The 27,707-nt window shown below is 35.0% G+C and overlaps 1 protein-coding gene across 1 annotated transcript in view; it reads left to right on the top strand.

Annotated features, from left to right (window-relative positions):
* PLCZ1 (phospholipase C zeta 1) overlaps positions 1–27,707 on the top strand; it is a 56,044-nt gene that overhangs the window by 10,943 nt on the left and 17,394 nt on the right. The window contains exons 4-9 of the mRNA XM_065683418.1: positions 2,433–2,634; positions 4,246–4,390; positions 7,272–7,424; positions 17,798–18,028; positions 20,258–20,414; positions 22,046–22,162. Of these exons, the coding sequence (XP_065539490.1) occupies positions 2,433–2,634; positions 4,246–4,390; positions 7,272–7,424; positions 17,798–18,028; positions 20,258–20,414; positions 22,046–22,162 (1,005 nt within the window). The remainder of the gene's footprint in view (positions 1–2,432; positions 2,635–4,245; positions 4,391–7,271; positions 7,425–17,797; positions 18,029–20,257; positions 20,415–22,045; positions 22,163–27,707) is intronic.

The following is a 27,707-nucleotide window of genomic DNA, read 5'->3' as shown; positions in this document are numbered from 1 at the left end:
CTCTGAGAAGTTATTAATCCATGAGTTAGAGTGAAAAATGAAAGGCTATATCAATCTACACTTTCAGTGAGCATTCTTCAATTATATCATTGATAACCTGGATGATGGAACACAAATTAATTTTATTTAGGTTTGACACCAAAACTTCAAGTATAATAGGGAACAAGATTAGAAATCAAAGTGATCTGGGCAATTGGATGATATAGAGAGGAACGGTAGAGTTCAATAAGGAGAAGAACTATGTTCCATTTAGGGCATCAAACATCTAGAAAGAAGTTCATCAGATTGAAAGAGTTGTAAAATAACAACTAAAATTATCAGAAATGTAGTAAAACATAGCCTGAATAGAAAGATGCACTGAATTGTATCTGTTTCTTCTGGAAAGCAGTGGAATGAGGGGAATAGCAGTCTTCATATATGAACAAGACTGTGGAAACAAAAGGGAATAGTGCAAACCAGAAAAAATATTTTGTACAGCAAAGAAGTTTCAGGGTAAATACTGTAGAAAGCACTCTAACAATAAGTTTACTTAGGTGTTGAAATGGGATTATGTAGATGTCTGTGAATTTTTCATTAATCGATGTCTTTAAGGATAGCTTCTACAGACTTCTGGTAGGGAGACATTTGTATGGTTAAGGACAACAGTGTATGTATCTATGATGCTTGGAGGGCCTTCATCCTTATTTTCTATTCCCGTTTAGACTTTTAAAACATTGAAAAGTTTCCTAGTTCAAAAGCAGACATAATTTAGAAATACTTATTTTATTTGTGTTACTATCAGAGTGATTTTCATGAATTCAGGTGGAAAACTTTCAGTCTGTATGCATACTGAAGATTGATAATTGCAATTCTAACCTGTAATTTGTGATTCTTACATTTCTCTTGAGAATTAACAGGTCAAGTAAGTTTTTCGGGTTTTGGTTTTGGGTTGCTTGGGGTTATTTGTCAGAAGTTTGTATACATTGATCTCTAAGCTCTCAATAACAGAAAGTAATCTCTGATTACTTACTCCTTAATTATCACTAGCCTACTGCGGTGACAATAATGTTATTTTAGAAACAGAACTGGGCAAAATCCCTGACTAATTCAAACTAGGTTATGTTTGAAGCAAAGCTGACTTCTGAAATTACATCATTTGCAAAATTACTACATTTGAAGCATGACATTGGAGCAGCAGTTGGCAGTATAATAGATCCGTTTGTCATTATATCAGTTAAAAATGAAACAAATGAGATGACTATCGCTGGTATGGCAGCAATTAGCATATTTTTTTATAGATGCAGGTCAAAGGAGGTGGTCCTGCCCCTCTACTCTGCTCTCGTAAGATCTCACTTGAGTATTGTGTGCAGTTCTGGTGTCCTCAACATAAAAAGGACATGGAACTGTTGGAACAAGTCCAGAGGATGGCCACAAGGATGATCAGGGGACTGGAGCACCTCCTGTATGAAAATAGGCTGAGAAAGTTGTGGCTGTTCAGCCTGGAGAAGCAAAGGCTGCGTGGAGACCTCATAGCAGCCTTCCAGTATCTGAAGGGGGCTTATAAGGATGCTGGGGAGGGACTATTCATTAGGGACTGTAGTGATAAGACAAGAGGTAAAAACTTAAACAGGGGAAGTTTAGTTTGGATATAAGGAAGAAGTTCTTTACTGTAAGGGTGGCGAGGCACTGGAATGGGTTGCCCAGGGAGGTTGTGAGTGCTCCATCCCTGGTGGTGTTCAAGGCCAGGTTGGACAGAGCCTTGGGTGACATGGTTTAGTGTGAGGTGCACCCTGCCCATGGTGGGGGGGTTGGAACTAGACGATCTTGAGGTCCTTTCCAACCCTAACTATTCTATGATTCTAATAAGCTTGATTTGTAATTTGACTTTCTGGACAGTGTCTTATACTGTTCAGATGTTATTTTTATTTCAAATGCTTCTAATTTAGACATTATTTTGGCAGTATTTATTTGGAACTTTCCACCACTGAAGAAGACATTTTGTCCTAGGAATTATAGTATCTGCGAGACTGCTTTGACAGTCTCCAACTAACATTTTGGAGAATAATTCATATTCTTTGTACAGAGAGCAGAAGATTCTCTTTGTGCATTGACTGGTATGTTACTTTCCAAAACTAAGACCCAAATGTTTTCCTTTATATTTAATTAGGTCTGCTGCAAGCTCTTCCTACTGGTGCCCAAAGAGGAATAAAAATGTCAGAGCATATTTATTTCCTGTCACAATTTTTAACCACAGCAATTCAATTATAGAATTGCACATATCTAATGTTTGGTATTTATATTGTTTGTTATGAGTTCTAAAATTGCAGGAAAGTGTTATGGTGTATACCCTTTAGCAATGTTCAGAACTGGCTATTAAAAGTTATGGAAAGTACACAGCTATAACCGTCAGTTTAAATTCACCCCAGAAATATTTTGCTTTCTTTTTTGTTCAGTGAGAAAAAGAAGGCAGCTGTCATTTGAAGGATTTATAAGGTACATGGCTTCAGAAGTGTGTTCGGTATTTAAAAGCTGTCACAGGACTGTCTACCAAGATATGAGCTACCCATTATGTGACTACTTTATTTCATCTTCTCACAACACTTACTTGATATCTGACCAACTCATAGGACCCAGTAATTTATGGGGATATACCAGGTATTTAGATTTTAAAATATGTTTATTTTACTGTTAATTGCTTTAAAATATTTTAAATATTTTTTTTTTTCAGTGAGCATTAAGTCATACATAATCCTGCTTAGCAATAAGAAACAAAACCATCACATATACAAATAGAATGGTATTTTATCACAGATACAAGAGAGTGGTATTTTATTTTGTGTGTACACTTTTCAATATAATTGCCAAACCATCTGCTCATAGTCTGGAAACAATCTGGGTTTTTTTCTTTTTCACTTGCATCTAAAAATATCAGCCTTATAGCAAATGAAATCTATAGTATGCTGCATGGAATATGATCAAGATTATGTCATTTTTTAACCTCAACATGCCATGCAAAAATAAAAAACTCTCTGTAATAAATGTATACAGGATATAAGGGCACAGTACAGTGGAGATTGTCAAGGATCTCTGTGATCAGTATATATTGCAATGTGTTCAGTTAAAAAATAAATAAATAAATAAAACTGTGGGCAGTAAAGTAGGCAGGAGAGAGAAGAAACTTTGTCTTTGAAAGTTTAGTGTATGACCCCAAGAAGAGTAAGAAACCAGTATGCCTTATTACCAAGAGGGAATGATTAGAGAAAGGAGAAAACGGGTTATGTATTAAAGGCAATTTAGAGGGGGACAGAGTATGATGAACTTGGAAGACAGACGTCCATCATTCCTATTACTTTGTCCTACTTCAGTAAAGTGAAAGCAGTCAGAACCACCATCTACCCAAACTTGTTTTGGTTGTTCTCTGGCTATTCTATTATAGCTTGCAACCATGAGAAACACTGGAGAATTTGCTTCTAACAGTATTTGAAATGATATGACATTGATACTATATTGCTGAAAGTAAATGCAAACAAGGTATATCCCTCCCCCCTTATCTACTGATTGAGTAAGGAAAATATAAAATGCTAAAAATAAGCTGGAAGCATCTTTGAGGTAGTTGTAGCGTATAAAAGGCAGTATGTAAAAGACAGATTGGAAATTAGGTGAAATAATCTACAATAATGCTTAAATTAGTAACAAGCTAAATGTTAAAAAACTAAGAACTTTAAGGGATGCCCTTAAGGTATTAATAATTAAACCAGAGTAAATTTAAGGCATTCAAGAAACTTTTAGCACTCACAAATATGGTGGTGAGAACAACTTGATTATGTAAATGTCAAGCAAAACCTGATTCTGTAAGTAAGGGTGGTGCTGTTAGTTTTATGTAATGATGCTCAAAGTTCAGACAAATAACATTTAGTTGGCCAATTAAAACATTTCTTCTTCTAATTTAAACAGCAGTTTGCCATTATTCCAGATTTATTTTATTTGACTCTTTGGTCCTCTCTTTTTGTTGCTTATAAGGTTATTCAGATAATCCATATTATTCCTTAATGTTCTAAGTTTATCTAAGTTAAGATAAATAACAGAAAATCTAGCCTTCTCTCATAGCTGTATAATCTTAGTTCTATAGGATTTCTTTTGTGATGAAAAAGTAGGGTTTTTTTTGTAATAATTCAATGTGCTTGTAATCAGAAACACAGTAACTTGTATGAGAAGGCATGGTATCTTTCTTTTGACTATAAAATTGTTTCTCTTGTTCTTTTGAAGTGCTCTCTTAAAAGGATGTCGTTGCTTGGAAATTGACTGCTGGGATGGCTCAAACAATGAACCTGTTGTGTATCATGGTCACACTTTGACGAGCAAAATTCCATTTCGTTCTGTAATTCAAATAATAGAAAAGTACGCATTTGAGGTATGTATATATAAATAAATGTTGGATGAAAAATGGTGATGGCTTTAGCAAAGCCCCATGACATTGTTGTTTTCAGAGATTCTCCAGGGTGAAAAAATATGGGACTGAGACAGTGTTTCTGGCAGTAGGCACAGTTGAAATAAATTATGGGATAATTTTTCTATCTGTTTTAATATATAAATATATATATTTAATATATATTATATTTTATTTAATATACATTAAATTTATTTAAGGAAAAGTAAACATATTTTTCTGAAAATTATAAACCAAACTTGGTGGAAGGAATTCAGAAGATCTTACTGAATTTATGAGGTGCAATTGTCTCCTGAGGTCATGTAAGGAAGGACTGAATATAAAGTGAACAACTACTTCAGAATCAGTCTGGTTTGCTCCTTTATATCTTTTAATGTTTTTACTCCACTTATTCTTATGTTGCTATCAATCTCTCTTACATCCTAGTCCGGAATTTATGAAATAGAGAAAAATGTTAGATTATAGCTGTGTTTGAGACTTACTCTGTTTTCCATTTCTTCTCTTCTTAATTTGAATTCAACCCAGATAAAGATTACCATCTACTGCTGTCTTGTTATCAGGTGACTCATTAGGGCAATGTCCCTTCTGCCTATCTGGCAAAGGATTGAAAGCTGGGCAGTTTTTGGTGCTATGTCAGTCTTTTATAAAGTTTTTTGGCAAAACTCCTGCTCAGATGAAGTCCCAAAAGAATATCAAGATAACCACTGTATTCCAAACAGAATTATATATGTGAATATATACACTTGTGATGATACATTTATATGGGGTTTTATACGTATATATTTATAGACTTCTCAGAGTTAAGCAAAACTTTTTTATTTTTCTGTTCTTATTTCTATATAAGATGTAATTAGTCTCTGATTTTAAAAGACAGTGAAAAAATAACATGCTTTTAGTTCACTCCTTCATAACCTGTTACATATAACTCTCCTGCTTTTGCTCTTTCATGGTATGTTGTACATAACTATACTACAAACTTTAGCAGGCACAAGCTATAATAAGAGGATAAAATCACAATAGGCAATGTTTTTTATCAGCTGCCTAACCAGCCTAAGGCGTTCTTCTATTAGTGGTCAATAGTAGGGGAAAGTGTAAAAAGAGGGTGCACATAAAAATGGTACTTCCCTTAGGAACTGATAGTTTATGTCCTTCCCAAGCAAAGGTTTTATTCAGAGTATTTGTTTTTAGTAGCCACCATTATTACTGGCATTTTATGAGATTTATTTACACAGTCTAAATGGACAAGTGTTGTTTGATTTATTCTCTAATTTTTACTCAATTTCTCATGTTTCACCTGTCTTTTTGAGTACTCTGATGAATAAGGTGTAAAGAGTCCCAAGAAAAGTTTGCAGTACCTAAAAATACACAAAACTTGTTCAAGTAAAGGCAATGATTTCTGAGTAAATTTTAAGGATACTGTCAACTTGAAATGTAGTTAATTAAAACATGTCATAAATTAAAGAAAACGACATTATGTCCTGTTTTACTTTGTCATTTGCAATGTTGGAATCTGATTTTACCTTTTAAAAACAAAACAATTGTCTCATAACAAAACTGTGTGAAAAAAGGAGGAAATTCTGTACACAAAACAAACACTATCTCCACAAAGCGGAGAAAAGTTTTAAATTAATGTTCCTTACACTAAACTGGTGGCTACAATTTATATTTTGCTGAAAGCCAATTTTGCCAAAAGCCAATTTTGCCTTGTACATCATTGTTTTTTCATTGTCCTTTACAATAAATGCCAGACACTAAAGGAACTATCACTAAAATATGTCAAATGCAAATTTAAAGGTACACGGTTATGTCAAAGCTTGCAAGGTCTTCCTATAGGTACATAAAATTGGAATAATATTGTTTTCTGTATTTCTTTTCCTTTATTTCCCCTTATTGAAATTAGTTTTCAGAAAACTTAGTCATTATTTCTAAAAAAATCATCTACCTAATGTAATGATTCCCTGTTGGGATGTCTTAGTAAACAAAATTTCAGAGCAGTTGTGACATAACATTTAGGCATAAAAGAAGGAGCAGATATTCGGTCTGAAAATATGAAGATTTCTTTAATTTTGAAAAACACTGAAATGTCCAACACTAGTGTTTTTAGAATTCAGAATGTTTGAAGTCTCCTTTGAAATTAACCTAAATAAGTTTTTATGTTTTAATATGTCTGGAAGTTTTGCCTCATCGTCCTTTCCTTGCAAATTCATTTGTTAAGAACTGCTCTTTCAGACACGATAGCCAATGCATCATTCTTTAAAAGATCTGTATATCAGCTGAGCCAATGACTCCATAAGAGTTAATGCTTTTTTCTTCCAGGTTATACTCTGACCTGTGCAATTAAATCAGCCTGATTTTTAGCTGATTGAACACTTATTTTCTCCCTACTTTCTTTACATCCAACATTAATCAGGCCATTAAATGCCTCTGATAAATTATATTCTATAGATTATTGGACAAATAAACTTCAATATGTGTTTTCCAAAAATCAGCATAGATATTACCTGGCTTACCTAATGAAGTATTGTGAAGTATTGTGTCTTCATTTTATTTCACTAGTTGTTTGGTTTTTGGGTTCTTTCATCTTTGTATGTGTTTAACCTTGTTTTAGCCACCTCTTAATTTCCTGAAGATGCACTTTTTTCCTTATTCAATTGTGCTTTCTTTGTTCTGTAAATATTGAGAGATTTTTATTGTTATTAACGTGAAACAAGTGACCTGTATTCTGAAAGTCTGGAAAATAAAGGAAAATGAAGATTACACAGAGGACTTTTGTAAGTTATTGTGGGGAAATCAAGTAGTCCTCTTTTATTTGTTTATAACAAAAGCCTTTAAATTTTATTTCCAGGTGTCTGACTATCCAGTTGTGCTCTCTTTGGAGAACCACTGCAGCCCTCAGCAACAGGAAGTAATGGCAGACTATTTAGAAAGTATTCTAGGTGAAAAACTTCTGACTTCAACATTTGGTGAAGCAAGGGTGACTCAACTACCATCTCCTGAGGTAATTATGTTACATTTTCCCCTTTGTAAGACAGCGTGGAAAAAAAAACCTGTGGATTTGGTTTTTTTTTTAAATCTTCTGAAACTGACTTTGTAAAACTGCTCATCTGGTGTCTGAAATAGACTTCAAGTGGTAACAAAAAATAATTAGACCACACACACACACACAAAAAAATCACTTGATAAACTAAAAAGTAAAGGTAAAAACTTACTCGTGTATTGATGTATGGAATTTTTTGTTTAAAGGAAAACAGGTTTTACTACAATGTTGAAGCATGTTTTTTAAAAAAACTAACATACTCATATTTTTGTAAAGCTTTAGATCTTTAGTTAATATCAAACCAACTTCTGCTCTTTTGGATGCATTAAAAGTTTAATTTTATTTTGTATAGAAGAAAAATTAAGTAAAGTTGTGTGTTGAAGTTTATTTCATGTGGCATCTGTAGTAATATACCTTGCTTTCTTGAAACATACTTACTAACACTGCATTAACTGCATATTAAAAACTGGGTAGCAACAATGAAATCACTCTGTTTTTTCTTTAAGTAAATTATTACTTTTTTATTAAGATTAAGCTATAGTGTGGTTCATCTGCAGCAGTCCTATATTGGAGACATGGTAGCCTAAACACAGAAAATGGCATCTGCCTTTAAAGACAGTGGATTTATACACAGGGAATGACTTGCTAAGGACTGTAGAAATAAGCACTACCGAATCTGAGCTCTGAATCTGACAGCTATGCAAACACCTGAGCAATTTATTTTCAGAGATTTCAAGTTTTCAAGTTATTGATATGTTGTATTATAATGAACAGCTTCAAAGTTCCTAAGGACCTGTAAAATCAACATTTTGAGGTTAAACTGAGCAATCCCTCCTTCTCTTCTCTCATCTCTCTTCTTCCTTTCCTCTGAAATGAGGCTTCTAGTGTCTTAGTTTTAAAAGAAGAAACAAATTATTAATTTTTAAACAACATTACGCTTTGATCCAAAATTAAAAAATCTTCACTTTGAACATGTTAGTGTATCTGGTTTTCTGTGTATTTATTTGTTGTTCTTTAGGTTAAAAAATAAATCTTGAAATTTAAAAATATTATTGAAATGGAAACCTGAATCTACATTCTTTTTGTTAATAACAGTTTTGATGAAACTATTTCATCAAGTTTGGTTACTTGCACTCTTTCTCAGTGTGTTTCTCCCTAAGGCAGTGCTTCTCAGCTGGTGGCTTGAGACACCTGGGGTATGAAGTCAGAAAAGACAATTAGATGGGTGTTGAAAATTTTATTGTAAACTCAAAGAAATAAATTCCTATTGTTCCAGTCTTTGCACATAATTTTTTTTCAAGGACAAAAGTTTTTTTTTAATGTCTTGTAACACAAATCATGCATGCATATAAAATATTTAGGCTTGTTACTGTTATCAGTGATATATCAGATATATTTTATATATTTTTTTTAATAAGTAGCTGAAAAGGAGCAATGCAAATGAAAACATGGGGAGGAAGCACTGTCATAAGGAAAGACAACACACAGAGAGGTATTTTTGTAAAGGATTTGTTACAGAAAAAACACTTGAAGTGTTATGTCCAAAGGCTTGCTAAAGTATTACCATACTATTATATTTTCATAACAATGTTGTTGGAATATATTTAATACATCTTACTAAATATCTCACTAAGCCAACATATTTTTTTAGATTTTAGCATATTTTTTATGTCACACTGTTCAATATCATTTTGCATCCTTGAAAACTGTTCTGTACATTAGAAAAAAATACAAACTGTATTAAACATGATGGTTTGTTTTAAAGCTTCTCAAAGCATAGCTACATTCAGTCTGATAGAAGTCTAAGGATCATATGTCCTCCATATAAAAAAATTGGTGTACTGCATCTGAATCACAGACTCACTAAATCAGATACTTAAAAATGTTATTTGCTATGAAATATGTCCCTTACCATAAGTTTACTGTGATACATGGAATTCATGCTTCATATTTCCATAGCTTATATTTTTCATAAGTTTGCTCTGTACAAGTTTGTCTGCAAATGCATAGCTGGATTCCATACTTACTCCTCACTTAAATGTATGCTGTTCAGGTGAGATTCATTCCACTGGACTTTTAATCTTTCAAAGTTATGTGAGATATATTCCACACCTTTATAAGATGTAAAAGTTATCTGAATACCACTGTCCTCAGCTAATTTACAGAAGTTTGATTTTAATGAATTGTTATATTGAGAATGAACAAGAATTAGGATCATGTCCATTTCTCTTAGCTGCTCTGATCAAGCATGTAAGAAAAATCATTAAGATTTTATTTTGCAATGGAAATATGTAGCTATGACTGAATTTGCAAATATAGTGTTAATCTTGACTTTTGGATAGCATCGTTTCAAAGAACCATTTTTAGTCCATGCTCAAAATTATTTTATTGGCATCACATCCTTGCAGCTTGGGACCTTGTGCATATTGTGTAAATTCATTATCCTTTGAGTGAGCCAGACGCCGAACTTAGTCTTAAGCCTGCTTTACTTAAGCAATGCAAATGTGATGTTACTGAACCATAAATGATGCATTTAAAATGTTGTTCATGAGAAGGATGCTAGGTTAGTGTAAAAACTGTAGTTGTAACCTGCATAATTTTCAGTAGGTTGCATAGCAGTTTTCTGATTTCTAATGTCAATGTAATGAAATATAGTAAATTTCAGCATGATTAAATTCATTGTAATTGCTCAGATGCAAGATTGGTTCAGCCGAGTGGTTAGCGTTAATTGGCATATCTCGGGTGCAGTAAATACACTTGCTCAGAGGTTTGTACCACCAATAGCCTGATAACTAATTTTGAAAAAATAATAAAAATAATAATAAAAAATTCCTATCCCTAATGCACGCAGGGAAACTGTTCTACCTGGCTACAAGAGTATTCTACTAGCAAAAAGCAGGTTTTGGGGTTGGTTTTTTTTTTGGAAGAAATCATGCTGTCTAATTTACTTTTACTTTGTAGAGTTCGGTTCAGCATGTTCTGTGGCCAGCATACATTCCTTTTACGTAGGTTATTAGCTTTTTCCTACACATGTTTTACAGCATATGCTTTTAAATTCTGTTCTAAATATTTATTTAAAATTATGTTGTCTTCAGTGTTGCTTCTTTTTTTAGACTGTTACATTCTCTTACATCAAAACAAAATAAAAGTAGGTGATAAATTGTTTATATGCTAATATATTTACTTATCTTGATTCTAAATGAACATGGATGTCACATTAAAGTAGCTCAGTATTAAGGTGAATATACTTCAGGTTACTTTACTGTGGCTGTGTGTGTATACATATGAATTAAATTATTCTGAGCTACAAAATTAAGGCATTGGGGTTGGAGTTTTAGTTCATTACTTCCATTTCCCCTACAATCTTGTTTACCTTCTTTTGTCATCTTTTGTCATCTTTGTCTACCTTGAGTTCATCTCCACCTTCTTCACTTCTGGATGAATCTTAGCAAGGAAGATGGGAGGGAAGTCTTTTGCTCTTAGTTGAAATTAATAATAACCACAGAGACATTTTTATATGTTTTGTTGGAGAATAGTCCAATCTAATAATATTCCCAGAGGCACAGCACAAAACTCTACCGCTCCATATGTCTCACATGCCTATAAATGTAATGGGCATGCTTCTGTCCCCTGAGTTCTCTGATTATGTCACAGCAAGTTAATTATCACTTAGTGGTCACCTCTTGTGCTCATGAGCTGTGTTGTTGCCTCCTTTGCCAGTTTTTTTTTAACAACCTGCAAATAAGATTCCTCAAAGGCCTATCTCTGGGCTAACCAGCCCTCCCTTTTTCTCTCAGATTTCTTTGGCAAGCACTCTCAACATCCAGCTTCTCCCTGTCACACAAGACTGAAACATTATGCTTCTTGGGTCAGCTGCTGTTATTCTTTTGCTGTGAAGGGGTAAATGCAGCTCATGCAAGGCTTCCTTTTTAATACCAACTTCTTAATGTTCTTTAAGATCAGAATCAAATGGTTCCCTTGTCTGAAAATGAAGAAGAATGCCACATAATTCTTCCAAATAACTTCACAGAAACATTTATCAATTACAGGTTCTTGTTTAGATCTTGGAGATTTGGAGATCTCCATGGAAATTATTTCCTCCTCTGTTGTCTGATCAGTCCCCTACTTCCTTTTCTAAGTGGATTTTGAGCTACATCTTTGCCAGCTGAGATGACTGTGTGTGCCTGGAAGATGGTTTAAAATGCAGAGCAAATCCATTCTTAGGTGCTTCCTTGGACCACAGCTTGTGCATGATGTCTCCTACCATTGTATACCTAAGAGAAAATCACAAAGAGATCTGGAAAAGAAAATTGGATGGTCATGACTGTTATTGCTTTCTGCTCTTTTTTCTTTCTTCTGTGTTTCAAAACCTTCTTGCACTGAAACACAAACCCCATAAAACTTCAGGGAAAGATTATGTTTTAATACTTTGGCTTCAGTTATATATTCACTCTGCAGCTAACTATACAAGTATTGTTAATTCCCTGGAATATTCTACAGCATCCCAATAGACAATTCTCCCTTGACATGTGGAGCAAAGGAAAGAGAGGGCTTTTGTACTGTTTCTTTCTTTCACACAGCCCTTATCAAAACTGAGGCCACCCTTGAGTTTCAACAATCTCGTCTACTGTATCTACCCTCTTACTTCTTTCCCATACATATATTTTGCCAACCAAAGCAACAGACTCACTACAATCCTTTTCTCACAGTCTTGGCTGTGATGATGCCTCTAAAGAGACTTCATGAACTTCCTTTAATATTTTCTGGAATATCAGGTCCTTTGAGCCAGTTCCCACATTAAATTATATTTGACATTACTGACTGATACCAGAGATTCCTGATGATTGCACCAGTACTGGATTATGCTGATATAAAGTGACAGAATGTGAGGTCTTGTGCAGCACCTTGTAGGTGAACTTAGAAAATATTAGAATACTAAAAACAGAATCAATTTTTATTTACACTGCTGAATCCTTACTCTCTAATGTGCTTGACAGATACTGAAAGGAACAAGTAAGCCTCAAATGTAACACACAAAAAAGATTGTAAACACACTGATGCTTTTGATGAATGTTTGTTCCTCAATTATTTTGCATTGTAGTACATCAAACTACCTTACACTGCTGGCATGATAGATACATGAACTACTTAAAAATTTTTCATTATTTGCAGGTTTCTTATCACAGAATTGGAAAGAAATATTGAGGCATTGTTAACTGAAATTGAAGTGGCAATTACTGTTGCTTTACAAGTCATCTTTAATGTTTACCACAGATCTGGAAGATTAATTACTATATTCTAGATATTCAGAAACATTTCTGTCCACAGTCGCCCAGATTCTGAGTTGCAGGTTCTTGGACCACGAGTAGCAGGTCAGCTAATAGTGTTATTTGCAACATATTAGCGAAGCAGTTACACCCCCCTCTTTTTCCTTAAAAGTCTCAAAGAAATGCAAAATCATCTGCACTAGAACTTTCTCCAAGACTACTGTCAGATTTCTTTTTGATGCATGGTTAGCAAAGTCTATGCTTTTTCATATTTCTCTTACATCTGATGGAGTCCTCAGGTAAAACTGGCCAACGCATTGCCAGCTAAGGGTTCTGTTTTTTGATGGAATCTAACTTGCTGCCAATAGTTTATAATAGGTCAAGCCTCTAAGCCGTTAGCAAATTGATTCTCTTTTTATATTTGGAGTTTGGTTCCTGAGTGGGACTCTTTCCAGTAGATGAATGAGAAATATACTTTGTAAAACGGTTTTTAAGGAAAGAGTGTTCCTTGGAACGCCTTTTTACCCAGGACTGTGTAAGTTTTCACTTCACCCAGAAAACTAGCCTGTCAGTGTCACCCCTCCAATTTCCTTTTTTAGGCATATATTTATTTTTTGTTTTTTTAAAAAAATAACAGTCAGAAAGATCCTCTCATGCATTTTGTGTCTACTACACAGCACAACAAAGAAGTGAAATTTTTAATGTAGGGGACTTCTTGCTAGATAACTGTGTCATATGAAAACTTGTTATGAAAGAGATTAAAAGGTGTTTCTGATATAATTAATATCCATTTAACAAGAGCTAAGGGATTACTAGTGGTATTGATTTGAAATATCTCAGTAACTGTGATTTATAAGGTTGCCAAAAAGAGATCTATTCACACTTTTACTAAGCGTGATTCTATTCCTGACTAATTAAAGGATGTCTTTGTTGTGGGGCGTTTTTTGTTGTTTTGTTTTTTAACAGCTGTACTTAAGAATAGTGTCCTGTTGTTTTCAAGATAAATTTTGTTAATTCCTGAAAAGTTTCCCCCATAGTAGATTTCATGGAATATGTCTCATATTTACCTTATATCTGTATTTAAGACAATAATTTAATTTTTGAAATAGAAAACTATGTAAAACTTTAAACTCATTTTAACCTTGTTACTTAGCTAGATTCCTGCCCATGGGAGAGGGGCTCAAAGTAGATGATTTTTAAGGTCCTTTCCAACCCCAGCCAGTCTACAATTCTATGATTCTAGCACCTACAAGCTGGGCAGGAGAGAAGAGAGAAAATCATGCTGAATCTAAATAGGGGGTTATTCTCTTTTTAAGAGTGATGACCCAAATCCAGAGTTTGTTCTCTATGTTTCTGAGCAGTGAATTTTGTCAATTTCTACATTAATTGCAGTGATCAGAAGGTGGGTTTGCCTGATTCATTCCAAAGTACTTGTGATTTTGTCCTGGAGTCTTGTATTACTTCAGCTGCTCTGAATTGTGTTATACTTCACATTAACTGGGATGTGTACTTAGTACAAGAAATAAGTACTGTCCATTTAATTATTTAAATATTTGTTCCCATTGACTGTACTTACAGACTTTCGCTTATGCCATCATTAGAGTACCATTATCCTCTAGGGAAGATGTTTCACTTATTTAAATTTTTTATTTTTTTAGGATGCTTACCGTTTATATATGAGTACTTAGTACTCATATATTTTTTAATATTTTGCATTTTATATTTAAAATAAAAAAAAGTAATAGTGAATGTTCAGTTTCAGGTCATTATCTCCTTAAAAGATTTAGACACTTGTACAAACAGATGCCACACATTTGGCACTGCTGATTACCAATTAGAACTCTAATTTCACACAGTCAGTGTTTCTGTAACTATATGTTTGTTGTAAGCTTTTTTTAAGAGCTGTTTGAAGCTCAGACTTGAAGTCTGTATGTATGTATTTTTTCAGATCATGGCTCACTTTCAGCAGTTTGGGTTAACTATTATTGCAATCTGCTTCTGGCCAAAAAATAGCAAAATTTCTTCTAGCTAGAGTATTTTCTGTAACTGTTCTTGAGAAGATTTTAACATGTTATCTTTATAGAAAAAAAAAAGAAATATTTGTGTTACTTTAGGGTATTTACATCTTTACTAACAGTTCACAAACAGAATTTTAGAAAAAATCTAACTTAAAACATCATGGCCCATTTTTATATGATGACACTGACTATGAACTATTTTTACTTAAAGAAAATTTACGTATAGGAGACAGTAATATATCCATAGAAAAGTTTTCTATCCCTTGTATACTAGGTATTTAAAAAAAATACCAAAATGTAGAATTAAATCTTACCTATGAATAACAAAATATGAGACCAAAAATGGATAGAATTGCTTTTAAATATTGGGAAATGTGAAGATGCAAAGGAGCTCTTTAAAAATATGAGTACCAATACTCACATAAAACTTGTTAAAAATAATAGAGAAAAGAAAAAGAGTGCACCAATAAGAAATGAAGGAAATGTTAAAGAGCATCCTTATTCTGAATCACCAATACAGACAGAGTAATCAAATCTAACACTAGATTGGCACTGGCAGATATTAAGCATAGGATATCTCATTCCAGTAGCACACTGTCAAACTACTAATATAAGATCTGAAGTGATAAGAGGATTATCAGCAATGGAGACTGCAATATAAACAAATTGAATGTCCATTTCTCTGCCTACAGCTCTAGTTTGTAATATAAAGATTTATATATATATATATATATATGGTTATCACCCATGCTTTTCATATTTACGTTACGGATACCTTAAAATGCATATTTTATTTAAAGTGTGTTCGTTCTTTGCTTCTGTAACCTTCCCAATAGTGTAGCCTTACTTTTCACTAGTGCATATGAAACTTCAGGAATATTTTTGTGGACCACTTTATCCAAGAATCTAAGCAAGTCCTGCTACTCGCTGGCAGTTCCTGTGTACAGAAGTAGAGATGAATATCTGCTACATAACAGCTGTTTTACCATGAATATTACTTTATAAATATAAGTGAAATTTATACACAGGATTCAGGTGCATAGTTGAAAGCCATCTTCCTAGAAATAATAACATCTTATGATTTATAGAATCATAGAAACATAGAATAGTTAGGGTTGGAAAGGACCTCAAGATCATCTAGTTCCAACCCCCCTGCCATGGGCAGGGACACCTCTCACTAAACCATCCCACACAAGGCTTCATCCAACCTGGCCTTGAACACCGCCAGGGATGGAGCGCTCACAACCTTCCTGGGCAACCGATTCCAGTGTCTCACCACCCTAACAGGAAAGAATTTTTTCCTTATATCCAATATAAACTTCCCCTGTTTAAGTTTTAACCCATTACCCCTTGTCCTGTCACTACAGTCCCTGATGAAGAGTCCCTCCCCAGCATCCCTACAGGCCCCCTTCAGATACTTGAAGGCCACTATGAGGTCTCCACACAGCCTTCACTTCTCCAGGCTGAACAGCCAACTTCCTATCTTCATACGGGAGGTGCTCCAGTCCCCTGAACTTGTTCCAGCAGTTCCATGTCCTTTTTATGTTGAGGACACCAGAACTGCACACAATACTCCAGGTGAGGTCTCACAGGAGCAGAGTAGAGGGGCAGGATCACCTCCTATAACCTGCTGGTCACGCTCCTTTTGATGCAGCCCAGGATACAGTTGGCTTTCTGGGCTGCGAGCACACACTGCCGGCTCATGTTCATTTTCTCATCTACCAGCACCCCCAAGTCCTTCTCTGCAGGGTAGCTCTGAATCTCTTCTTTGCCCAGTTTGTAGCTGTGCCTGGGATTGCTCCGACCCAGGTGTAGGACCTTGCACTTGTCGTGGTTGAACTTCATAAGGTTGGCATCAGCCCACCTCACAAGTGTGTCAAGGTCCTTCTGGATGGCATTCCTTCCCTCCAGCGTATCAACCGGACCACACAGCTTGGTGTCATCGGCAAACTTGCTGAGGGCGCAATCAATCCCACTGTCCATGTCAGTGATGAAGATGTTGAACAAGACCGGTCCCAACACCAATCCCTGAGGGACACCACTCATTACCGGTCTCCAGCCAGACACTGAGCCATTGACCACAACTCTTTGTGTGCGGCCATCCAGCCAGTTCTTTATCCACCGAGTGATCCATCCATCAAATTGATATCTCTCCAATTTAGAGAGAAGGATATCATGTGGGACAGTGTCAAACGCTTTGCACAAGTCCAGGTAGATGACATCAACTGCTTTACCCTTGTCCATCAATTCTGTAGCCCCATCATAGAAGGCCACCAAATTGATCAGGCAGGATTTCCCCTTAGTGAAGCCATGCTGGCTGTCACCAAGCACCTTGTTGTTTTTCATGTGCCTTAGCATGCTGTCCAGGAGAATGTGCTCCAAGATTTTACCTCCTCCTCCCCCCCACTTCTATATTATGGAAATTGAAACGTGCCCATTTAAAAATAGAGAGGCTGGTTAGGCAAGAAATTACCAAACTTTGTTAATTTCCTTGACCAGGTAAGATCAACATGAGGGTTCACTGCAAAATGATATAATGACAAAAGTTTTAATTTGGTATGCTAGACAGATGTGCAAAAATGCACTAAGAAAAGGGTACCAAATTTTTAGATGCTGCAATGATCACTAGAAATAAATGAAATTAATATCAGATACATGTCTATAAGTCTATATAGAAAAATTAATTCATGCATAGTAAAAAAATATACCTCCTATGTCTTACCTGGCCATCATCTCCGGCACATACTTAACTTCCTACCTTAATCTTGCTTACAGTTTTAGCATGTGTTTATCTGTGTGGTGGACAGCTTTTATTTCCTGTCAAGGGATTAGATATTCACATTCTGTTATATACTTTGATCCCCAGATTCTGTTTATTTTATTTGCTTTTGGCTTCTGCTACCAGTATTTGTCTTCACTTCACTGTGTTACCTCACTTCATTATACTTAATAAACAGCTTTGAGAATGGATTAAACAAAAACTAGATGTGAAGCCTACAATTAGTCCGCATATAATTCTAGTTGCTACTGTTTAATCTTTTTTCTACAGGCATTAAAATTCAAAATTCTAATAAAAAACAAAAAAGTTGGAACAGTTGAGGAAAGTATGCTCAGGAGAGATTTAGACAGTCATGGTGAGACAGGGGAAGTTTCTGAATCTGAAAATATATCCGATGATGAAGATGACAGCGATGATACAGCCTCTCTTTGCCCACAGCGTGATTCCTCAAAAAGAAAAGGTGGAGGTACACCTTCAGCCCCACCCAGAAAAAAAGCAAAGGTAATTTTTGTCTCAATTGAATTTCGAAAACACATAGATGTGTGCCAGCTGTTTTTAAAAAAGAAGGAACATATTATCTTAAAATAGAGTAAAAAATTAAAAGGTAGGCTTCAAACTTACTTAGAGCAATTTATTTTGAAATAATTTTAATTCTAGGTTTCAGAGATTTCCTGATTCTGACAACACTCCAAACTAGAGCATATTTTAGTATCCAACTAAAAAGCAAAAAACAAACCTTCCTTTGGGTGCCATCCTAAACTCCACCTATGTTTTTTATTTTCAAATCTTGTGCTTGCCCCAGATGCTCAATAACAGAACTAAAATGAAGTAGCCCAACTGCTTTATTGGTCTCAAGGCTCTCCTGGAGCTATGCATGGGGAGCGCTGATAGCAGCTCCTGATGATGGAGGGTAAAGTGAACTCTTTCTTCCTGCAGTCCACCAATCTATTGTGGAAACTTTGAAGAGTTTCCATTCCCATATTTTCTTCAGTTCTAGGTTTAGAAATTCGGTGTAGAATTCTGTTTGTGATAAAACATTTTTAAGCACTTAAAATATAGAAGGCATTTGTATGTTTCTCTTGTGAAGACTTGACATTAAATATCATTTCTGAAAGTGTGAAAACTGGATTCAATCTTCTTTTTGATGGTCAAATTGAACTTACTAGTTTTTTTAACGAAATAGTAATTCTCTGCTGTGTTAATCTGTTGCTCCATCAAGGTTCAAACTGCTTTGTTCAAGGTTTTTAAGCAGGCAGGAAGCTACCAGTATCTAGTCATTTTTGCACATCATACTCTCTTTATCTGAATGCGAGTAGACTGGCAATGCTCCCCAGGGCTGGCTCTCTGGTTTTGCTGAGAGTGAGTGTCTCTTCCTCTGTGCTTGTTTTCTCTAAGTGATTTAAAGGTCAAGATCTTTGCTTTTTTTCTCTTTCCATCTAATATAGAGAGATAGGAAGGACAAATTCTTAGGAAGTATGGAGTCCTCTTTGAACAGAGAAGGCCAAATTTCCACATAATGGGGTCATGTGTTTGTAACATCATGTTACAGACCAGAACATGCACCATAATACATCTTGATCAACAGCAGTAACAGCAGACATCTGGTCATGTTTCACAGGCAGAAGAGAAAATGGTTTCTGGGGACCCATGCTGTTGGAGTGGAAGTATTTATTCTGCGGTCTCGCTCTATTGCTCTCTTGAAGGGTAGGAGAGCATTTGAATCCATACCCAAAATATCCTAGTTGGCTTTGGCTATGTCACTGCCTTCTACACCTAGAGAGTTATATTATTCAGGAGTTCAGTGACAACAGACTTTTACTGCATCTGGTGGGACACAGCCTCAGAATAATTAATGTACTTGAACTTTGTGTAGCTAAAGACCCATAAGCAGGCAATCCCTATTATTTTGTTAGAAGAGAATTTGCCTTCAAAAGCTCTAATGGAATGTAAACATTATTAGCACCACCAGCTCGTTGCTGGTTACTACCACTAATTAGCTCACAAGTTCATGCTAAGTAAAATGAAGATGTCACATAGTACCTCAGTTTAAGAGAGAAGATTTAAAATTTCAGTGTACTGCAATGTACAGCAGCCTTTGCTTTTGCTTGATTCAGAAATGGGACAAGACTGAACAAGAACTTTGGCCAAAGAATTTTCCATCTTGATTAAGAACAGAGTTTTCCTAATTTCAGAGCAATGTTTGGAGGAACATACCTGTGATTGATTTTCCTGTTATTCCTTACTTTTTGGCTGAGTTTTTGTTACTGATGTATAGGTCCTTATGATTTCTTTTTCTTTAAATATTTCCTACCAGAATACCCTTTCTAGTACTTTTATGTCTTGAGGAGTATTAAGTTGGACATATGTTTTTAATGAGTAATGTTAAAAACCATGAAAAGTTGTATTAATTTATATACCAACCTCAGAATCACGAAAATTACAAGGCTGTCTAACAGAATACTGTGCTAGAAAGCATTGGAAGCATCTCTCCTTTCACCCTGAAATTGCAATGATCAACATAGAGACAACAACCTTAATTGTCTCTGAGAGGGGTCAACTCTCAGTACCAAAAGTCATATCTTAAGCTCAAATATTCATTAATTGTGACACGTTTTTCCATGCTTTATGAATCTAAAATTATACCTTCTTCTTAATTGTAATTAATAATAATGAAATATGTGTATTTTGTGATTTTTTTATTCTTCCATTATTTTATACTATGATTATCAGAGGAAAAAGGTGAAAGTTGCCCTTGCATTGTCGGACCTTGTGATTTATACCAAATCTGAGAAGTTTGTGAGCTTTGAGCACTCCCAAAGCCATCAGAAGTGCTATGAAAATAATTCAATTGGAGAAGTCCAAGCACGAAAATTTGTAAAACATTCAGGTAATTTCTTTTGATTTAATCAGATAAAAGTTACAATGTGGCTATGGTTCACTGCTTAAGCATTGGGTTAAAATTTTATGAAATGCATGTTGCCCAATTTTATTTGGTTGTCTTTATAACACTGTTATAGAAATACCTAATTATTTGAACTGCACTTTTATATTTCAGTTGGTTTTGTAAGGAAAATTGAGATTCAGCTTTAATTCCTTGTAGTTTTATTATAACAAATATTAACATAGTATACAAAATGTATGAATACCTTTTGATTCATTGTTTTCTGCATCAAATAATTTAGCTGTCAATCAAATAATTTACAGTCAATACTTGAAAGTGTGTGGAATATATTTCATACATACATACCACCCATGTACAGTCTGTAGTACCCACTGGAGCTGGGCACGCAGTAGTCCTGGCTTTGATGATAAGCACAAATTAGATAGTCTCCATTGATGGAAAGAATAAACCCCATAGCAAACAGCTTGCTCCATTAGTCCAGGTCTTTCATACCAATCATGTTGGATTATTAAAAACTCGATCTGTGTGGAGCCTCTCCATTTGTGCAGCCAATACAGTTCATCCTTTGCTGTTTTAACTCCAGCTGTCTGCCAGCAACCATAAGGGAGTGTTAAGAACAGAGATCACTGACCATGAGAATGAAGTCTGCCATAGGCCCATTCATTTAAGGTCAGCCCAGCTGCCATCCACCACTTTATGGAGATGATTCAATGGTTGACTAGGTGAATGGTGACAAACAGCATCAAAACCAGTAGGCTTTTTTTCAGATTATCATAGAGTCCTCTCTGGTCTCTCTAGCAATCTACTGAACATAAAAGTAGGATGAAAGAGATCAGAGTGACGACCCTGGAAGTATAAAGCTTCCTTTTTTATTACTAAACAGGAATAATGTATGTAGAAGTCATCTGAAATTTTCCACACCTGTGTAGTTTATGCTTTTGTGTGAAGGAAAACTCCTAGGGGTAAAAAAACTCACTTGAATAGCTAACATCATCTGAAGATTGTGAAGGAATCAATTGTCTTTTAGAGATGCGCTGTTCAATGGTCTTGAGATTATTAATTTTTTTATTTAAATCTCGAAACAAGATCATCTTGGGATGATTGTTTTCCTGTTGAACTACTAAGGAATGAATGGGCTTTTTTAGCACTTTCGTATTTTGTGTCTCTTAGTTTTCCATGGGAACACAGTGGGCTTTAGAGGAAAGATCATGCATTTACCGAAGAAGTGAAGAAATAGAATCATAGAATCATAGAACAGTTAGGGTTGGAAAGGACCTTAAGGTCATAGAGTATTTCCATGAAGTAATTATTCTTGGTTATTGAAAATGTAACAAAAAACTCCACTATACACAGATATACTATCAGATTCAAATATACACAAAATATTCTGGTTTAAAAATAGGATTTTAGTCATATCTCGGTGGCCCACACACTAACAAACATTACCATGCATATAAATGTCCTAAAATAGAAATACATTGATATGATATACTCATTGTGTAAATAAAAATAAAAAAATGCTGATCAGGTTATTACATTTTATTATTATTTATTCAAATAAGATCTTTTTATTAATAAAGTTTTCCTCACCAAGGTTTTATCATTCTGTTTTTCAGCTAGAGATTTTGTTTTACATACGTCAAAATTCATTACAAGAATCTATCCCAAAGGAACAAGAGCAACCTCTTCAAATTATAATCCTCAAGAGTTCTGGAATGTGGGGTGTCAAATGGGTATGTACATTTGCAGGGACTGAATTCCAGGCTTTGTAGAGAAGATGATGATTTTCCTTCCTCTAGTATTTTTTTCCGTTATGTGGGTTACACATTTTCCCTCATTTTGTGCTATCTAAACTTTCTTTTCAGGCTATATATCCTAGAATAATTTTTTATCCTAGAATCCAGGAATTCTGGTATGTAATAACTAAGTGGAATATTATTTTCATCTGTTTGCTTTTGGAATTAGTTACAATTAGGCCCTAAGTAATTCCAAATAACATTTTCTGTTAAACAGCTATACCTTACCCCAAATATCCCAGTTTATTTTAATTCATTCATTTCTTTAAACTACTTCTTTTTTTCTTTTTTTTTTTTTCCTGGATAATAAGAAAAACAGTAGTAAGAATATAACTTTTTTTAAGCTTTGAACTTCATTTTGCATTATTCCTAGCCCTAAGACTAAACAACGCACTATTTCTTTTTCATGGAAGTGTAGCAAAACCACATATATATAAACAGCTTTCAACAGCTAAACCAGAGTTTTCTTCTTTATGTATTATCTATTTCTCTATTAATAGTTCTATGATATTTAAATATGGGTGTCTGTAAGGAGAGTTTAAATGATAATTTGTATTTTACTCCCTGTCTGTTTGGGCTGAAATTATGTTGAGTATGTTACCTTAGGTTTTGATGTGAAAGTGAGTGTGCTCTGCATTAGGCACTGTACTGCCAAAAAAGAAAAAAAAAATTACAGTATGCCTTTCATGAAAATGAAAATAGATTATAATTTTTTTACATGCTCTATGGATCAAATCCCATAAACTCTGCGCTTCTTTGTCAGCTGTGGCTAAGGTGTAAATAGAGCAAGTTTAGAAGAGAAAATGGTAATAGTAGCTTCTTCTTTTCTTTTTTCCTTTTTTTTCTTTTTGTCTAATTTTTCTTTGAAAAATATTCTTTTTCAGCTGAGGTCTAACACTCTTTATAGTCTAGCAAGCCTAAGGAAGCATCTGCCTGTTTAGCTAAAAATGGATATTGTTGTAATTCAACTGCATTTGCTTTTTCTAAAGGTTGATCTATAGCACTGAATTAGAATAGGCAATGGAAAGATATATATGTGTGGTTTAGGAATTTTTACACAGCAATAGAAGCCTCATCTGAAAGATGTGTGGGTTTTCAATTGTTTTGTGCGACTGGAGCGGCAAAGATGCAGGAGATGTGGGTACAACAATTAAAATATTGGTGCCAACAATTCCTATATCATGGTATACTACTGCAAAGAAGCACTCTAATGCCCCTGGTCAGCAGAATACCCAGCAACAGCTGGGAGTCTTCAATATAGATATCTTCAGTATAGATATCTTCAGTATAGATACAGTGTAAGTTTAGTACCTTAACTTCCAGTACAAAGCATATTAGTTTCCTGAGCAATGAAATAACAATAATTTTGTTTCTCTTAATTTCAAGATAGATTTGTTAAAAATAAGCATGACTTCTGTACTCAGCAGGTTTTGAAAAACCTCTCACCTGTAAACACTTTCTCCTTTTTAATGGCATTAGAGGCAATCTTGCCTTCATCTCTTTGTTTTAAAAGATTCTCAGTTACAGAATATTTTTCTTTGGCAGTCTGCTACACCTTCTTCAGCCATAGATAGCAATATCTTTTGCATCCACATGTGTATTCTGTCTTTGATTCCATATCAAGGCCACCTGAGTGAGACTGTCAGGTGAGCAGGGCAATTTGTCATAGGCTCAATGTTTTCAGAGGTGAAAATATGATATCGCCTTGTTATATTATGGTACACACTCATACAGAGATGGTCACAGATTTGACTTTGCCTGTAGGGTTCTGGAGTTTATGTGTGCCCTTGCTCCTGGCTTTCTTTTTCACTTGTTTCTTTTCTCAGCTCCCAGAATATCTTCTGTTTCAAGTTACCTTCTCAGAAATGGTTTTAACAGTGCTCTTTTTTCAATCAATCTTGCACATGCATATTATTTATTATTTAAACACCTAATGTTTCTCTAGATTCTCTCCTACAGTTATAGAATTTAGAAGGAGCATCATGACTCAGCTTTCACTGGGAGACTGCTGTTTCCATGTCTGTGGCCATGACCACAAGCGGTGGAGGAAGTCCTCAGGCCTAAACTTTTTATCATTGGCAGTCCCCACCCCAAGCTGTGCTGTCAGTGTAGAGATAATGTAGGAAACAATGACTAGGGAGACAGTGTGAATTTGTGCACTCAGTGGTCCTGTTCCATGAAAGAATTGAAATGTACTCAGAACCCACATAATTCTCACATTGTTATAAATTCAGTTTCTCATCCTGACTGTTGCTTTGAGGTATAGTTTTACAAGTACAGCAGGAATAAAAAAATTACTAGTTAGTCTACATTTTGTCTGTGTCATTATAAATGTTTATTGATGGTAGAGATTTAGACTTGGGCTAGGCTATTGCTGGAAGTATCTTGCCATTCCAATGCCATTTGCAATTGGTTTGATTATATTCTGCGCTTGTGGTTGATCCTCACTTAGCTTGATATCATGCTATTGCTGGATTACTTAGCTGGGGTGGTGAACTCTTGGTATACTATCCACACTGCTGTTAAAAACTGGAAAGTTTGTTTCACGCTTAGAGGAATGGCTAGCCAGATGTACTTAGTTTAAAACTGAATTCGTGTCTCAGGCTTATCATACTGCAGTTAACTAGTTTTCTTTCTAGCCTGTAAATCTCCACACTGATCTCTGCAAAGAGTACCGATTTGTTAGATATCAAACAGGACTGAAGTCTTTCAGAATAACTACATTGATTGTTGACACAGAGTAAACTTTAATGAAAAGTCAAACTAAACATTAGTATAAAAACCATATGATTTTTCCTGTATACGAGCCTTGGGCCCCTTCCTGGAAGAATTAAAAATATGCAGGAAGTGGTTAGATCTGCCCCCTTGGTCACATCATTTGCATCTTCATTTAAAGAAACATTTTTCTCATGGGAATAAGCTGATGTTATAAGCAATTCTCCATATATATTGTTTCCAAGGCATGTCCCTTCTATTCTTGATTCCCTAATCTGTTTCAGATAACTGTTTGGCAGAAATATAACTTCACAATGCAGCTCCCAAAGCTCTACTCAATGAATGTTCTGCTGATGTCCTTCCAGATAGATTTTTTAATTTTGTGTCTTGTGTCCATATAGCCCGCATAGCCTCCCTTGTCTCCCTGCCATTATACTCTGCACCCCATGCACAGAAGTAATCCGTCCAGATACCTTCTATCACTTTCCTAAAGCCATTCACAGGACTCAGATTTCTCCTATGTATGTCATGCATCTGCCTTCTTCAGCTCCTTTCACCCCTCCTACACCTGCTAGTTTACCCTTCTCACCTTTAAATTCCTCTAATTTCCATAGTTGTTCTGGCTGGACAAAAAAATATATTAGGTTTTGTTCAAATCTACATATAATATTCCCTGCCAGGCCTCTGAATCATGTAAATTATGAGAGCTGAGTTATTCTTTCACTTCCTTTAGTGATAGACCCAAAACAGTGCAGTACAGAAGAGTCTGCACCTTGCCAGCAATTTTCTCTAAATCGGTTGGAACGTATTAACTTAGAGCAACATGGCACTCAGTTAAAGCAGGATGAAATGGTTCAACAGACTGAAGATTTGTTGGGGCTGAGGATGAGAGTTATGTAATTGTGTAAATCTAATTTCCAGAGGAAGGCAAGTTAGAAGCCACAGTAAGAAGTACAGCTTCCACAAAATCGCTTTGTATATCACTGCGCACTGAGTGACCATTCTCTGAATACTGAGACTCATAAGAACAGGATAGGCTTTGTGAACAAAGAGGTATTATAGAGAAAAATACTTCTGTATTCTGGGAAAATTAGTATGCTTCCTGCATATAACTGCAGTATGGCACTGGAAAAAACTGGTTTGGTTTATCCATTTCTGCTTTTTATTTAGCGAATAAAATGGAATGGGAAGATTTATGCAGGGAAAGAAAATTCAGGATGGTTATTTAAATAAACAGATATCAGTTGTATTATATTGACAGAAAAACAAAGAAAAAACCCCCCAACCAACCAAACAAAAAACCTCAGTGGGAGACAAACAAAACCCAACCAAATAGAAAGACTTATATATCCTTTTGAATATATTCTTTGCATGAAGTAGAAAACATTGTCTATGTATCAAAACAATCTACAGGAATGACTAAAATATGTCATAATTTATATGAAAAAAAGCATGCTATGGCAGGTACAGAATTTTGTTTTACAATAGGCTATATAAAGCATATGTTTTGCGGAGCACTCATAAAAATTTATATGACGCTGTGAAAGTTCCAATACTTGTATGATGGATTTTTTTCTCGTTGTAGTTTTCATTTTGGCCTGTGCTATCGAAATGCAGCTTGGCAATTTTATCAATCACATGTGTTTTGTGGCCAAATCTTCTGCACAATAGTATGTTGAAAAGTAATACACAAAGAGATGAGTCATAAAGAGCTCTTTAGCTAGTTCTGATTTTAACCTCTGGAGCTACCAAGGGAAAAGGAACCCACTCATCTAGATCTTGGTATGCATCACCTGTGCAACTTAAAAATGACTATCAAGTCTGACTTTGCTTGGGTCAGTTTAAGTGAGAGAAAACTTAAAGAAGAGGCAGAGTTTGGAAAGCCTCATAAAGACAAGGATAATGCCCTCATAAAGAGGGCATGGGATTGCTAATTTACTTCAGAATTTTTTATTTTTGTATGTTTTCTGTGAAGCTGTTTTTTCCTTTCTCCCTGGACAAATGGCAAAACTGGAAACAACAGGACTGATCAAGTGTTTTTGTGTGCCTAAATAAACAGATTATGTTTGATCATAGGATGTTCAGATATTCTCACAATCTTAATGAACGCTATGCATTTTAGAATATGTGATGGAGTGTTAAATTTAGTAAGGGTATTTATGAATTAATGAAATTGAATTTAAGGAAAAACACAAGCTCTTCTATTAAAAGACTGGAATACTGATTTTTCTTACAGACATAATTAGTTTTTCTGCATTATAATTTCATACTCTTGGTTATTATTTTACTGGAAATTTTTTTATAACACAGCAAAAGGGTAAAGCAATCATTTTCTATAACACGGCTTTTTTCAACAGCTAATGTGACATCTGAAACAAACTTAAAATATTCATTACGTTAGAGCTTATGAATTGTTGTTGCCTGAATTTCTAGTGAAATCTGTGAAGTAACATAGCTAGTCTCCAGCCATTAAAAAAAGCTTCAGCTATTTTTCCAAACTGGGCTCCAGATTTTGCTGCAAACTAAAACACCTGCTCAAAGGCAGAGTATAGGTCTGACACATTGTACACCTCACGGCAAAAACACGCACAGGGTGTTCTGTGCAACTATTCTTCCAGTCTAGAGCTCATTCTTTGTTTGGGCTTGCAGTGGCTGTGGTCTTATCCCACGACTGAGTCACAGAGAATGTGCTATGAGAAAGAAAGAAAGATTCCCTGATAGCTCACAAACCAAGCAATGCTCTGGAAGAATGAAATGAGAAGGGTTA

This window comes from Lathamus discolor, chromosome 1 (assembly GCF_037157495.1).
Source record: "Lathamus discolor isolate bLatDis1 chromosome 1, bLatDis1.hap1, whole genome shotgun sequence".
Classification (NCBI taxonomy): domain Eukaryota; kingdom Metazoa; phylum Chordata; class Aves; order Psittaciformes; family Psittacidae; genus Lathamus; species Lathamus discolor.
The sequence above is the reverse complement of the archived record's forward strand: the minus strand, read 5'-3'. Positions and strand labels throughout refer to the sequence as shown.